Genomic DNA, 13024 nt, shown 5'->3' on the forward strand with positions numbered 1-13024 from the left:
TAAATTATTTTAATGTGTTTATGTTTTGTAATTTTAGATTTTTTAAAAAACTTTTTTTCTGGCTCAATTTCATTTTAGAGTCATTATAAACTGTCACAATAGTTTTGTTTAATAAAGGACAGTGTAAAATATTAATCCTCAATAGGTGGTGGAGGCGAGCTAGTAAATCAGGAACATAAAATAGCAGTAGCTATTGAAACATTTCCTTCTCCCCCGATTTTAGTTTTCTGTATGAAACCAGTACTAACGAAGTACTAATGAATTTGTATAGCTCCTGATACACCGTCTTTTCTCACCCTATCTCTTTACTTGTAATCTTTCTTTGTTAATTGTTGTATGCAATCAATATAACCAACCTTTATTGCTTGTTTCCTCACTGACAGGCAAAAGCTGTCCTAAAATTCATTGAAGCCATTTCTGAGAAGACACTGAGAAGCACTGTAGCTTTAACTGCTGCTAGAGGACGTGGAAAATCAGCTGCTTTGGGATTGGCTATAGCCGGAGCAGTGGCCTTTGGGTAAATTAATCCTGGATGTTTCAGTAATGGGTTTGTGTAAAAAGGTCAGATCTAAAGAAATTTCAGAGAGCTCACATTTCTAAGGTTCAAAAAACACTGCAGAAATAATCCAGTTTGAGCCCACTTTACTTGCTCTGGCTCAGTGCTAGGGAATCCTGAGAACTGTAGCTTATTGTGCCACCAGAGCTCTCTGACAGAAAAGGCTCAATGTTGCAAACATCTACACTTCCCAGAATTCCCTACCATTGAGCTAGGACAGTTAAAGCAGTCTCAAACTGGATTATTTCTGTAGTGTGTTCTGGAGCTAAGTGTGTCTGAAAAGAACTCAGTAAGCAGCCATGAAAAACTGAGATGAATTTATAATACTTTGAGGCTAGGATTTCAAGTTTCATGGTGCAGGATGTAGAGAGCTGTGGGATTTTTTTTAATCACTGACTTCCTGAGGTAAAACTGAAAAGATGTTTTAAAAAAACCCACCAAAGTACTTGATGTTATTTTTGGACCCTTACTTACCTTGGGGTGATCTGTATCCTTTTTGAGTCTGAACAAAAGCTTTTATCTGAGAATGCTACTATTCACATGTTCACCCAATAGCTATACAAAGAAGTTAATTCTTTTCCTCTCTCTCTCTCTCTCTCACTCTCTGTTTCTTTGAAATCTAAAAACAAGTGTTTTGTGAATACCTGGAACTGTTTCAAATAGAATAGTTCCATCAGAAGCTTAGCTTTCATTGAGATGAAACCTAACTGTATCACATGAGACTACAAGTGAGTTTTCACCATGACTAAATTCTCCTCTCCTCAGAATTAATACATAATGTGAGCCCTCACCACCAAGTCAGATTTTCTGTTTGTGTGAAAATTGCCCAAGGTCTATTAGTAAACATTGTAATTTACATTTGTGAAAAGGAAGAATATTCTAATAACTGTCATTTTTTAAAAAATGGTAGTGATTGGGCAATGGTTTGACAAGGACACTTCAAACCAGATTCAAATTCCCACTCAGCCATGGAAATCCACTGAGTGACCTTGAGCAAGTCACACTCAGTTTCAGGAAGGCAAAGGCAACCCCCCTCTGAACAAACCTTGCCAAGAAAACCCTGTGATAGCTTCACCATAGGGTTGCTATAAGTTGGAAACAACTGGAAGCCACACAGCAAATTCATTTTAAACATTTTTAGTTCTGGTAAGAGCTGGGATGCTTTGCAATCTTGTGTTTTTCCTGATTTGAGCAACTATTTTGAAGCTTTTTTGGAAGAAGGCTAAATGATGGTTTCTCCCATTTCAGTACATAAAGAGTTTTAAAATTGTTTCCTTTTGTATTATTTTTGCAGGTACTCCAACATTTTTGTCACATCTCCCAGTCCAGATAATCTTCACACCCTGTTTGAATTTGTATTTAAAGGCTTTGATGCTCTACAGTATCAGGTAATGTCATCAGGATATTGGCTGAATTCAGACATTTCTTTTGCACAAGTAGAATGTAGTTCTGCCTATATGAAGGCCCCATACAGACAGGCCAAAATAAAGCTGCTTCGGGTCACTTTGGAGATATGCTGTTTAAATGATGCATGCATCCTAAGAGTCTGGAAGCCGCGTGGAGCGTAGCTTTGGCGCAGCTTCCAGACTCTTAGGATGCATGTTTCATTTAAACAGCATACCTCCAAAGTGACCCGAAGCAGCTTTATTTTGGCAGTCTATATGGGGCCATAGTTCCCCATAACAAGAAGTAAACCAGCTTCCCTCTTCCCTGTTGCAGCTGCATGTCCATATCCCATACTATTCTGTTGGGTCACCTGTCCCTCAGAAGCAGCCTTGGGGAGGTGCGGGATTGACTACTGCACAGGTGAAAAAACAAGAAAAAAATTTCTGTCAGTAGACTTCAGGTCATATTTCTCTTGAAATAGCCCTCTTTGTTAGAATTGTTGTACCTTTGGCCTTCCAAAGGGTTTGCAACTTGCATAATCCCTTACAACCTCTTCACATTTTTACTTCAATTGAATTTCAAATGTCTAAATTTAGAGTACAGCACAGAGCTGTAGCAGATAAATTAACAGAAAAAGAAACAACTATTTTTCTGTAAAAATGTCTTAATATCCTAGACTCTGTTGTGTTTGGTTTTCATATTGCTTCTTATGTTTCTTTTCAGGAGCACTTGGATTATGAGATCATTCAGTCTCTCAACCCTGAATTTAGCAAAGCAGTCATCAGAGTAAATGTCTTCAGGGAGCATAGACAGACTATTCAGGTACAGGGGCTTCATTGCTGTCTTACATCTGAATTGGCTTAAGTGTATGTGAACAAAGGCTTATTTCCTGGGACTCTTCAAATACCTTTTGCAAAAGCCAGGCATTGTTATCTGTGCCCAGTCAGATTAGTTTTACGAAGGTTGATGTCTTCCTTTCCATTGGCTTCTATGTGGCATATAATATTTGGGGACTTCTATGATTCCACTAATGTTTCCATTAACAGCTTTCTGTGTCCTATTCTTAAATAAGTGTGATAAAAGGGCAAGCTACCTCTAACTCCAAGGATACTGTGCTCCTTCCCTCCAAATAATTTCTAATGTGGTTCACAGTGCTAAACTGGTTGCATGCACTGCATCATGTAAAGAACAGTAACAGTAAAAGAGACAGAGAGATCGCCTATTTGCAGCATGATTCGAAGATTGTGAAACCTAAACGTGTGAAATTTAGCATAGATACTAAACATGACATAGGATATTGGTATAATTTTTTTTAAAAATGCATTAATTAATATAATTTAATGAAAATTATTCTGTAGCCTGCAGTACCTTCTTAAGTCATTAGGTGCCAGGCCTTTACTAATGAAACAACGCTGGAGGCAAGGCTAGGAGAGTCATTTTTTCATAGGGCCTCTAGGCAGCTTTTTGTGGTGCTTTCCTCTGCAGCCCTCCCCCTGACTTCAGGAAGGGAGGGGGGAGACAGATAGAAGTTCCCAGTATTTGGTAAAGTGGAGCAAAGAGGAGTGTTAGCAGAGGGAAAGGCTGAACGAACAGTAGGGTGCATAGAGAAAAGACCAGAAAGGGAAGCATGGAGAGAGAATGGAAAATGATGAGCAAAAGAAATCAACAGGTGAAGATGGTACTTCTGCTTATATTATATACTTGTATAATATGGCTGTGCTATACTGTGTAGTTACGTAGTGTAGCTAAGGCCACCTGATTAGTTTATGGCAGAGATGGGTTTAGTGTATAGCTATTCATTGCACTCTTTTTAATTAGCTCTAGTATCAAGGTGAAAATAGTGTAGTTGTAAATTCTGTCCTCTGTTTATGTAGAACTGGTCCAGAAAGGTGACTTAAAATATTAGAATAGAATAGGCAGGAAGAACAATGATCAGGTGCTTCTAGGCAAGCCGGCATGGGACAAGGGGGTTTGATCCATGTTAGTTAGAAAGTACTTAACCATACCTTTCCCTCCACCACTCCCTTCACCTTTTGTGTCATGTCTTTTTAGATTGTAAGCCCGAGGGCAGGGAACCGTCTAATTAAAAAGATTCTATGTACAGCGCTGTGTAAATTTACAGCGCTTCATAAATAAAGGTTAAAAATAATAATAATAATAATAATAATACCTCCTTCCATTTTGGAGGTAACTACAGTCAGCCCTCCACATTTGTGGGGGGTAGAAGTGCAGGACTCCCATAAAAGTAAAATAAAACAAACCAATGTGAATACAGTGGAGGTGGGGGCAAGACTCCCTCCCAGGAAGGTTCCTCAGGCTTGCAAAGTGAGAAGCCGTGAGGCTCCCCAGAGGGGGATTATGAAGAATGTGTGTGGCTGCCACTCTTTCTAAAGCCAGTGGTTACTGTGTGGGCCTTAAAACAGAAGTCCACACACTCTCTTTCTTCCCACCCCCCAGCAGCTCAAACTCCATGGAGAACTACTGAAAGCAGTCACTCCAGATCGGGTGGTGAGGAGAGGGAGAGCTTGGAAGCAATTTGTCAGAAAGGAATCCAGCAACCCCTTCCCCGTTTCACGCACACACAGAGAGCTTTGTACCTTTTTAGCAGCTTTATCTCCCCCCATCCTTTTCTCCCTCTCCCCACCACCTGATCTTATACCATGTCAGAACTGCTGGAGGGTGGGAAGAGAGAGAGAGCGTGGAGACAATTTTTCAGAAAGCAACCCAGCAACCCCTTCCCAGTTTCAGGCACACAGAGGGTAGCCTGCTTGGCTGGGGAGAAAAGGAGGCAGTATGAGATAAGCTGCTGAAAGGGTGCAGAGCTCTCTATGTACCTAGAGTTGGAAAGGGGTTGCTGGATTGCTTTTTGACGAACTGCTTCCAGGCTCTCCCTCTCTTCCCACCCTCCAGGAGCTCAGGCTTCATGGAAAACTTTTGAGAGAAATTGCCCCAGATCGAGTGGTGGAAAGAGAGCAAGTGTAGAATCACACAGAGGCTAGTCCACCTTGCTGGCAAGAGAAAGAATTTGAAAAAGGACAGACTGTTTAACAGGGCATATAGCTGTGTACAGCCCATAGAGCAACAGGTTTGGGAGACAATTGGTGACAGCCATGGCAATCTCTGGTGCTCCCTCTTCTCAAGGCCTGAGGCTGTTGCCTGAATGTGCATGTGGTGTTCTCGGGTTTGGGGGAGCAAAAGTTACAGAAGCGCTGTGGCAAACTCGCAAATAATCAAATCCGTGAACCTCAAATCTGCGAATGTGGACAACTGACTATAGAAGGCTGTATTTTAAGAACTGAAACCTGCCTTGCTTTGCTTTTCATAGAAAGGAAGGAGGAGTGAAGCAGTAGGGAACAGTGTGTATGGATTTGCAGATTCGGCTTGCTTATTCTGGTTCATTAAACCTGGATGTTTGGCTTGTATTACAGAGCAATCCTGTCTTCTGTTCTATAACTGCAAATATCTTGTAACTTCTATTACTTTTATCTATTTTGGAATTGCATTTTAAATTTTGTTTTTAAACCTTCCCTTCCTGCCTAGTATCTTCTGCTGGAACCAAATGAATACTGGAGAAGAATTGTATAAGGATTATAGATTCATCTGTTCATTTTTTATGTCAATTTAGCTGTCAGTATGGAATGGTCATTTACTACTTCTTTAACACACCATTTCCCTTATTTTTGGCAAGTATATACACCCTGCTGATGCTGTGAAGTTGGGGCAGGCTGAACTGGTAGTGATTGATGAAGCTGCTGCTATACCACTCCCTCTGGTGAAAAGCCTATTAGGCCCTTATTTGGTCTTCATGGCTTCTACAATCAATGGGTGAGTGTTTCATTTGGAGCTACTTGTGCAGAGCCTACTTGTCTTCAGTCCACTGTAAGGATGTCTGTGACACTTGCTAGATAAAGTGGAACAAATCTTAAGGGTTAAGTCTGTCTAAAATTTGGTTCACACCTTGACCACTGATGCACACATCTTGACCACTGATTGTGTGATTGCTTAACATCTAGAAATGTTCTTAAATTGTGTATGATGTATACTGGGGTATACTGTACTGGAGTTAATATCTGACAATGTAAGCATGCTGTCTTTGGTAACTAATCTGACCAAGGCCAGCCCTATCATTAGGCAGAGTTAAGTGGACACCTTAAGTAGTAGATGTTGGGTGGGAGCAGCAAAATGTTGGAGAAGAGCAGTGTGCCCTATGATTTACCCTGAGCTCCCTTAAGTTAACTTGACATCACCAAATTTATCAAATGATGAATATCTACATATGAAAGGAGTGGTGACTTAGGGATGAAGCAGATGACCCCAAAGGGGTGGTGTGATGCTGCTCCTGAGAGAGCCAGATTGGAGCTGTGGCAGCTGCACACCACAGCCCCAATCCAGCCAGCTTCCACCCCAAATAAGAGTGGAAAAAAGCCACCCTTTCTGCTACCACTGCAGCTTTTAGGCATGTAAACATCACACCACCAAAATGCTGTGAAGCTGGCGCACATGCGGTCAACCATGTGGCTTCCCGGCAGCGTGGGGGAGCCATCAGAGCGTGTGGCATCTAAACGCTGTGCTCAGACGCCGCCCTCAAGCCAGTGCAAAGGAGCAGTCTGCTTCGCCCCCAAGTTCGTCTCTTCAACTATTTGGCAGATTTCTTTTGACATTAGATAGGCCCTCAACAGACGGGCCTTTGCGTCGCCCTCATTACGTGCGAGGTTTGCCTGGTGGGTGGAGTGCCCACACGCCCGGCAACCCTCGCATGTAATGAGGGCGTCGCAGCTGTGCAGCGTCCAAACAGCACTGCATAGCTGTGATGCCATCAGGCGCCTTTGCAGGTTTGCTGCGGCGCAGCTGCACAGCAAAAAGGAGCCACTTTTTACTACTACTTTTTCTTGCTCAGCAGCGTCACACAATCTGGTTGCTACAGCACAGCTACGCAGCAAAGAAAGGCACCTCCCTGGTGCCCTGGTGGTGCAGTGGTTAAATGCCTGTACTGCAGCCATTCAGTCAAAACCACAAGGTTGCGAGTTCAAGACCAGCAAAAGGGCCCAAGCTCGACTCAGGCTTGCATCCTTCCGAGGTCGCTAAAATGAGTACCCAGACTGTTGGGGGCAAATTAGCTTACTTGCTAATTAGCTTACTTGCTGTTCACCGCTATGATCTTTGGAATAGCGGTATATAAATAAAACAAATTATTATTATTATTATTATTCTATCTGGCGGTCTGTACCCCGCCATAGTTGCTCTTGAACTGTTTCTTCAGTTCCTCCTTGTTGACCAGTATCTTTCTAATTACACACACATGGTCAGGAGGGTTTGGAAATACCACCCTGTTAAAAAATAAGTTTCTGGAAATGTCAGCCTAACATTGTACATCAGTTTCACAAAAATAAACCAGCAGTGCGTGTTTAACAGCAGAGATAATACAGGTATAAAAATGTGCTATTTAGTTTCAGCATCTGGATATTCAACTATCCATTTTGATACCGCACATAGCCTTACCTCAGATAGAAGTCTTGGGTACCAGGTTTGACATTCTCCAGAAATAAACAAACAAGCCTTTCTTCTCTACTCCTCCAATTGCTTCAGATTTTTTCATTGTTATCTCTTGTTTTTAACAGATATGAGGGCACTGGGCGTTCCTTATCATTGAAACTGATCCAGCAGTTACGCCAACAGAGTGCCCAGGCTCAAGCCAACATGACAGCAGAGAACAAAATGACAACAACAGCTAAACTCTCCTCAGGTATCTTTCTCTGGGTTGTAACCTTTTGACTGCATTACATGCCCACACCCTACACCAGGAATTGCAGGAAACTAGTAAGAGAGCACTGAGTTCCTCTTGCCCCTTCTGTGAGTTATCTTGGACCTGAAGACCAAGTCCCAAAACTAAGACACCCAAAGATGGCCTTTTGAATCCCCCCCCCCCCCCAGATTTTTGTGCTTGAGCTGTTTGTCATCAAGTCAAGACAAGAGGGGAAGGTCCAAATTTTATCCATATAACGTGGAATGAATGAGAAGCAATGATAGGAAAACATGGATAGTCACATCCTGCTGACAAGTGCATGGGAATACAACACAAAAACATATGACATTTAAGACTGAGAACAGAATGACTTATTCCTTGGACATCCAGTAAAAGGGCTTTGTTATTCTCAGAACTGTGTTAAGTCAGCCATCTGCTTTAAAGATACATGTGACCATTTTATTGTTGTTGTTCATTCTCTTTCTAGCTCGTACATTACATGAGGTTTCCCTGCATGAATCCATTAGATATGCTCCAGGAGATCCTGTTGAAAAGTGGTTGAATGACTTGCTGTGCTTGGATTGTTTGAACATCACAAGAATTATATCTGGCTGCCCATTGCCTGAATCCTGTGACTTGTATCCTTGCTACCAGAGCTTATGTACATGCTGTATGAAACCTGTAATGACCATAACTGAAAGTGTCTGCAGCAAGAGTGTGGGAACTTTTACTTGATTTCCTCAGCACATTTCTTCCTAGCTCCTAAGAGATTAGGTCCATCACACTGTGTAGACTTTATGGTGTTTTTCAAAACTGAGACCCAGCCTACATAGGCAGTAGAAGGATTAGGATTCTACTTTTTCATTCTATGGTTAGCCGAGCAGTCTACACTATTTTTAGTGTTTGAAGGATAATAGTTTTCAATACTTTTGTGAAAAAAATTCTGCAAGGAGAGAAAACTAGCACAACACACACCAGAGCTGAACTTTGTCTCTTGATGGGCTAGTTAAATGTTCTCTCTTAGATGAGAAGCAATCTTGATGTATAGTTTTTTGTGGGTTTTTCGGACTATGTGGCCATGTTCTAGAAGAGTTTCTTCCTGACGTTTCGCCAACATCTGTGGCTGGCATCTCCAGAGAATCTTGATGTGCTCCCTGAATGTGGTAGTTACTTGCAGCATTTTTATGTGCAATCTCTTATACAATCTCCATAAGTCAAATTCAGCTTGACGGCAATTAACATCAACAAACTTTCGAAATATATTCCCTTCTTGTGGTTGCAAATGGTACAGTCCACATGGTCCTCTGATTCTGCTGCATGTGTAGTTGGCGTCATATTTTGGGCTTGTATGGAAGCTGCTGTGCAGAGCTCCAAAATATGTTCAGCCCTATGTGCAAATACAGTATGACTCCTTTATCTGCATACTGTGGTTTTACTTATATGTTCTCTCTAAGCAATTTCTAGGTCATCCAGCGTGATTCTGTGGTATGCTTCTAGTGGAGGTTGAGCATAGAATCTTGCTGCAGGACTTAGAAATAAATCTCTAGGTCCTCCAGCTTCTCTGTGGTCAACTACCTTTGAAAGTCATTCTTTTCAATAGGGTTCTCTGGGAACACATTTCCTGCAAATACAGGGGCTCTACTGTTCTTTGCTGAAGTTTTTCTTTGAAGTGTGGGTGGATAGGTGACCTGAAGATATATGAACTGCAAGATGCTTTTCCTCGTGCTAGCATAAAGTGATTTGTGTAGGTGAAGACGAGACCACTGTTGCTGCTGTTGTGTGCCTTCAGATCATTTCAGACTTATGGCGACACTAAGGTGAACCTATTATGGGGTTTTCTTGACAAGATTTGTTCAGAAAGGGTTTTCCCTTGCCTTCCTCTGAGGCTGAGAACATGTTACTTGCCCAAGGTCACCCAGTGGGTTTCTATGGCTGAGCTGGGAATCAAACCCTGATCTCCAGAGTCATAGTCCAACACTCAAACCACGACACCACATGAACCTCCCCTTCATGGTAGAAAGTTAAATGAGGCTTCCATTTTGGGTTTTTTCTGGACCTGATGCTACGAGCCTCTAATAGTTGGGACAGCTGCCATCTTTCTTTCTCTTGCCTTTCTTATTGTTCATGAGAGGCACCATGTAGTAGTAAGGCTTATGCAAGCTGCTACAGACTTCCTGCCAGGCTCACTTCATTCTGCCCTTCAGCATAAAATGGAAAAAAGTGAAAAGAAGGGAGAAGTAAAGGAATCCAGCAGCATTTTTGAGAGAATATGGAGCAAGCTTGTTTTCTGTTGTCCCAGAGATGAGAATATGAACCAGTGGAGAAGATACTGTATTATAGTTAAGCATCACAAATCTCTGAGGATTATGGACTTATTATTTGGAAGATTTTGAACAAAAGTTGGACAGCCATCCCTCAGGAGTGTTTTTTGTTGTGTATTCCTGCATGGTTTGGACTTGATAGCCCTGGTGGTCTCTTCCAACTGTATGATTCTGTGGTAGACTTTTTCATATGCTTTCATATGAAACTTTTATTCTTTTATTTCTGAAGAAGTGGATTGCTCTTCATGAAAGTCCATGCTAAAATAAATCATTTAAAGGTGCTGCTGGATACCTTCCTTCTTTCCACGCCTATCCACTTTATGCTGAAAGACACTAAGTTGGCTGTTTGAAAGTGAGATGGGTCAGTGTGAGAATCAAAATAATGCAGTTCTGTAAAGTGGCTATATTTCAGTGGATTGAGCTAAAGATGCTTGACTTGATCTTCTACTGCATAGCCAGCTAATGGAGGCTGATCAGATTGTGATATAAATAAATTTAGTAGTTATAATCAGAGTTGATAGTAGGTGATTCCTCTACATAGCTTTTATTCCTTAACTCCCGTCTTGCAGATACTATGTCAACAGAGACACCCTGTTCTGTTACCATAAAGCATCAGAGACTTTTCTTCAGAGGCTGATGGCTCTATATGTGGCATCACATTACAAGGTCTATTACCTATTTATTTGTATGCTGCCTTTCTCTCACTATGAGACCTAAACTGGCTTAGAAAGGCTAAAACAAGATAAGCTAAAAAAAAAAACCCTGATAATAAAGAAGTTATAACCCAGTTATAGCAATCATCACATTAAAACACCATGTACATTTTTAAAAGTGAAAAATAATTTTAAAAGAGATCAATAAAATTACAATGCAACATACACCTCCTTGTAACCAGTTAATTATTAAATGCCTGTTTGAATAGAAAGGTCTTTGCTTGCTAACAAAAAGAGCAGAGAAGGGGCCAACCTAGTTTCCTGTGGAAAGGAATTTCATAGGCTCAGAGTAACCACTGGAAGGCTCTCTCCTGTATCCTTACCAGAAGAACCTGTGATGCTCGTGGGACTAAGAGAAAGCTCTCCCCCAAGGATCTTAAGACTGTGGCAGGACTGTATAAGGAGACACCAGCTTTCAGAAACTCTAGACTTAAGTTGTACGGGGCTTTATAGATCATAATGCAGTATGGAAATGGGGGTAAAATGTATGACTGCAACACTGATCACGGGATGCTTTGTCCTCTTTATCTGTTGTCAAGTTATCATGCCCTTAATGCCAGAAACTGAAATATAAAAACCCAGAATGCCTTGATATAAAACTGACCTTGTCTTGTTAGGGATTCTGATGCAAGGTGATTGGTAGGCTTCTTGCAATATGCAAATAAATAGCTGATCTGTCAGAATTAGCCTAAATTGTCTCTTGATTTTTTTAAATCCCCTGCTTTTTTGCAGTTTACCTTCCTAGCTTTGAAGAGGAAATTCTCTCTGGCAAAATGCAAATAAAATAAAATAAGAAATGTCAGATAAATACCACATCCAAAGCAGTAGTACTCTATTCAGTTGTCTAATAAAGTGTGTTCATGTGTGTAATAATTGTGAACGAATTCTGTAACAAATCCTGTGACCTTCCAGAATTCCCCCAATGACCTTCAGATGCTTTCAGATGCTCCTGCCCATCACCTCTTTTGCCTTTTGCCACCAGTTCCACCTACCCAGAATTCCTTGCCAGAAGTGCTTGCTGTTGTTCAGGTAAGATGGGACAGAAAGCCTTGTATTGTTTAAAATGAGATTGTCTGCAAAGGAAAAAGTGTAAATTGTATATATGCTAAAAACTGCAAATCCTTCACCAGGGAACTTACAATTTTCTTCATTGACTCGTGGAATGAGATTCATTTGTTGCTTCTGTTCCAGTAAAAAAACTGAGAAGTTTCTTTCTTATGCTCAGTATTTGGGAATATAGTGCTTGTGTTGCATTACAGAGAAGCCAATTAATGTAGATTTACACTCATGTTATGACTTGGATAATATATGACAGGAACAAAACTCTGCTGTTATACTGAGTGTGTTTCAAGTTGCTTTCTATGTTTTTAATCTATATAGAAAGCTGTTGATGGTATTAAGATAGGAATTTGGATTACGGCAAACTCCTTTAGATGAGGCATATTAGATAAATGATTCTCATCTCTTGCGTATTCTGCTACAAATCCACCATTAGAGTGTTCAGTTTCTCAGTTTTCCTTTATTCTCCTTTTCCTTTGGCAGGTGTGTTTAGAAGGCGAGATCTCCCGTCAGTCTATTATGAATAGTCTGTCTAGAGGGAAAAAAGCTTCAGGAGATCTTATTCCATGGAGCATCTCAGAGCAGGTAACAGATCAACATCTGACATTTGGGTATTGGTTTGTTTGTTTGTTTTTAGTATTTTGTGGATTTTTTGTTAACATTAAGGTTAGTGTTCAGTTATAATGGCTTTTTTCCTCTGTTTTTTGTTTATAACCCTTCTACTTACAGTTTCAAGATCCTGATTTTGGTAGTCTCTCTGGTGGAAGAGTTGTTCGTATAGCAGTCCATCCTGATTATCAAGGGGTAATATATTTTACTTTTCTGTTGCTATACTATAGCAAAACACAGGCTAGGATCCAGCTATTCTGTTGATGCAGCTATTCTGTTGATGCAGCTACTTCCTCCTTCCCTCTGCAGCCCCCTTTGAACCCTGAGAACATGCTGAGGAAGGCTGGAAAAGGTCTTCAATTGATGTAGAAAACAGAGAGAGAGAAGGACAAAAGTCCATCATAGCTACTAGTGTGAAACTGGATACAGACTACTGTTCTGCACAGTTACTGCCAGTAATAAGTAGAGGCCACCTCAGTGTTTCCTTGCTCAGGGTATTTGCAAGAAATGCAGCTGATTTTCAGAGAGAAAAAAATGTGTTTCCTGTAGGAGATGCTATTGATTGCTGGAAACATAAGCTTGACCAAGGGATGGGAATCATGTGGCCTTCAGATAATATTTGACTTCAGCTGACAGC

The 13024-nt window shown here is 41.0% G+C and overlaps 1 protein-coding gene across 3 annotated transcripts in view; it reads left to right on the forward strand.

The window, feature by feature from the left end:
* LOC149314578 (RNA cytidine acetyltransferase) overlaps nt 1-13024 on the forward strand; it is a 45944-nt gene that overhangs the window by 14937 nt on the left and 17983 nt on the right. For 2 of the 3 annotated variants that reach the window (XM_089521417.1, XM_089521419.1), the window contains exons 9-18: nt 384-517; nt 1851-1944; nt 2666-2764; nt 5631-5767; nt 7561-7685; nt 8173-8323; nt 10576-10672; nt 11632-11748; nt 12262-12363; nt 12508-12582. In XM_089521417.1, the coding sequence (XP_089377543.1) occupies nt 384-517; nt 1851-1944; nt 2666-2764; nt 5631-5767; nt 7561-7685; nt 8173-8323; nt 10576-10672; nt 11632-11748; nt 12262-12363; nt 12508-12582 (1131 nt within the window). The remainder of the gene's footprint in view (nt 1-383; nt 518-1850; nt 1945-2665; nt 2765-5630; nt 5768-7560; nt 7686-8172; nt 8324-10575; nt 10673-11631; nt 11749-12261; nt 12364-12507; nt 12583-13024) is intronic. The other variant, XM_089521418.1, reaches the window with a different exon arrangement.

Source organism: Sceloporus occidentalis, unplaced genomic scaffold, assembly GCF_023333645.1.
Source record: "Sceloporus occidentalis isolate IW3139 unplaced genomic scaffold, rSceOcc1.0.p SCAF_4, whole genome shotgun sequence".
Taxonomy (NCBI): domain Eukaryota; kingdom Metazoa; phylum Chordata; class Lepidosauria; order Squamata; family Phrynosomatidae; genus Sceloporus; species Sceloporus occidentalis.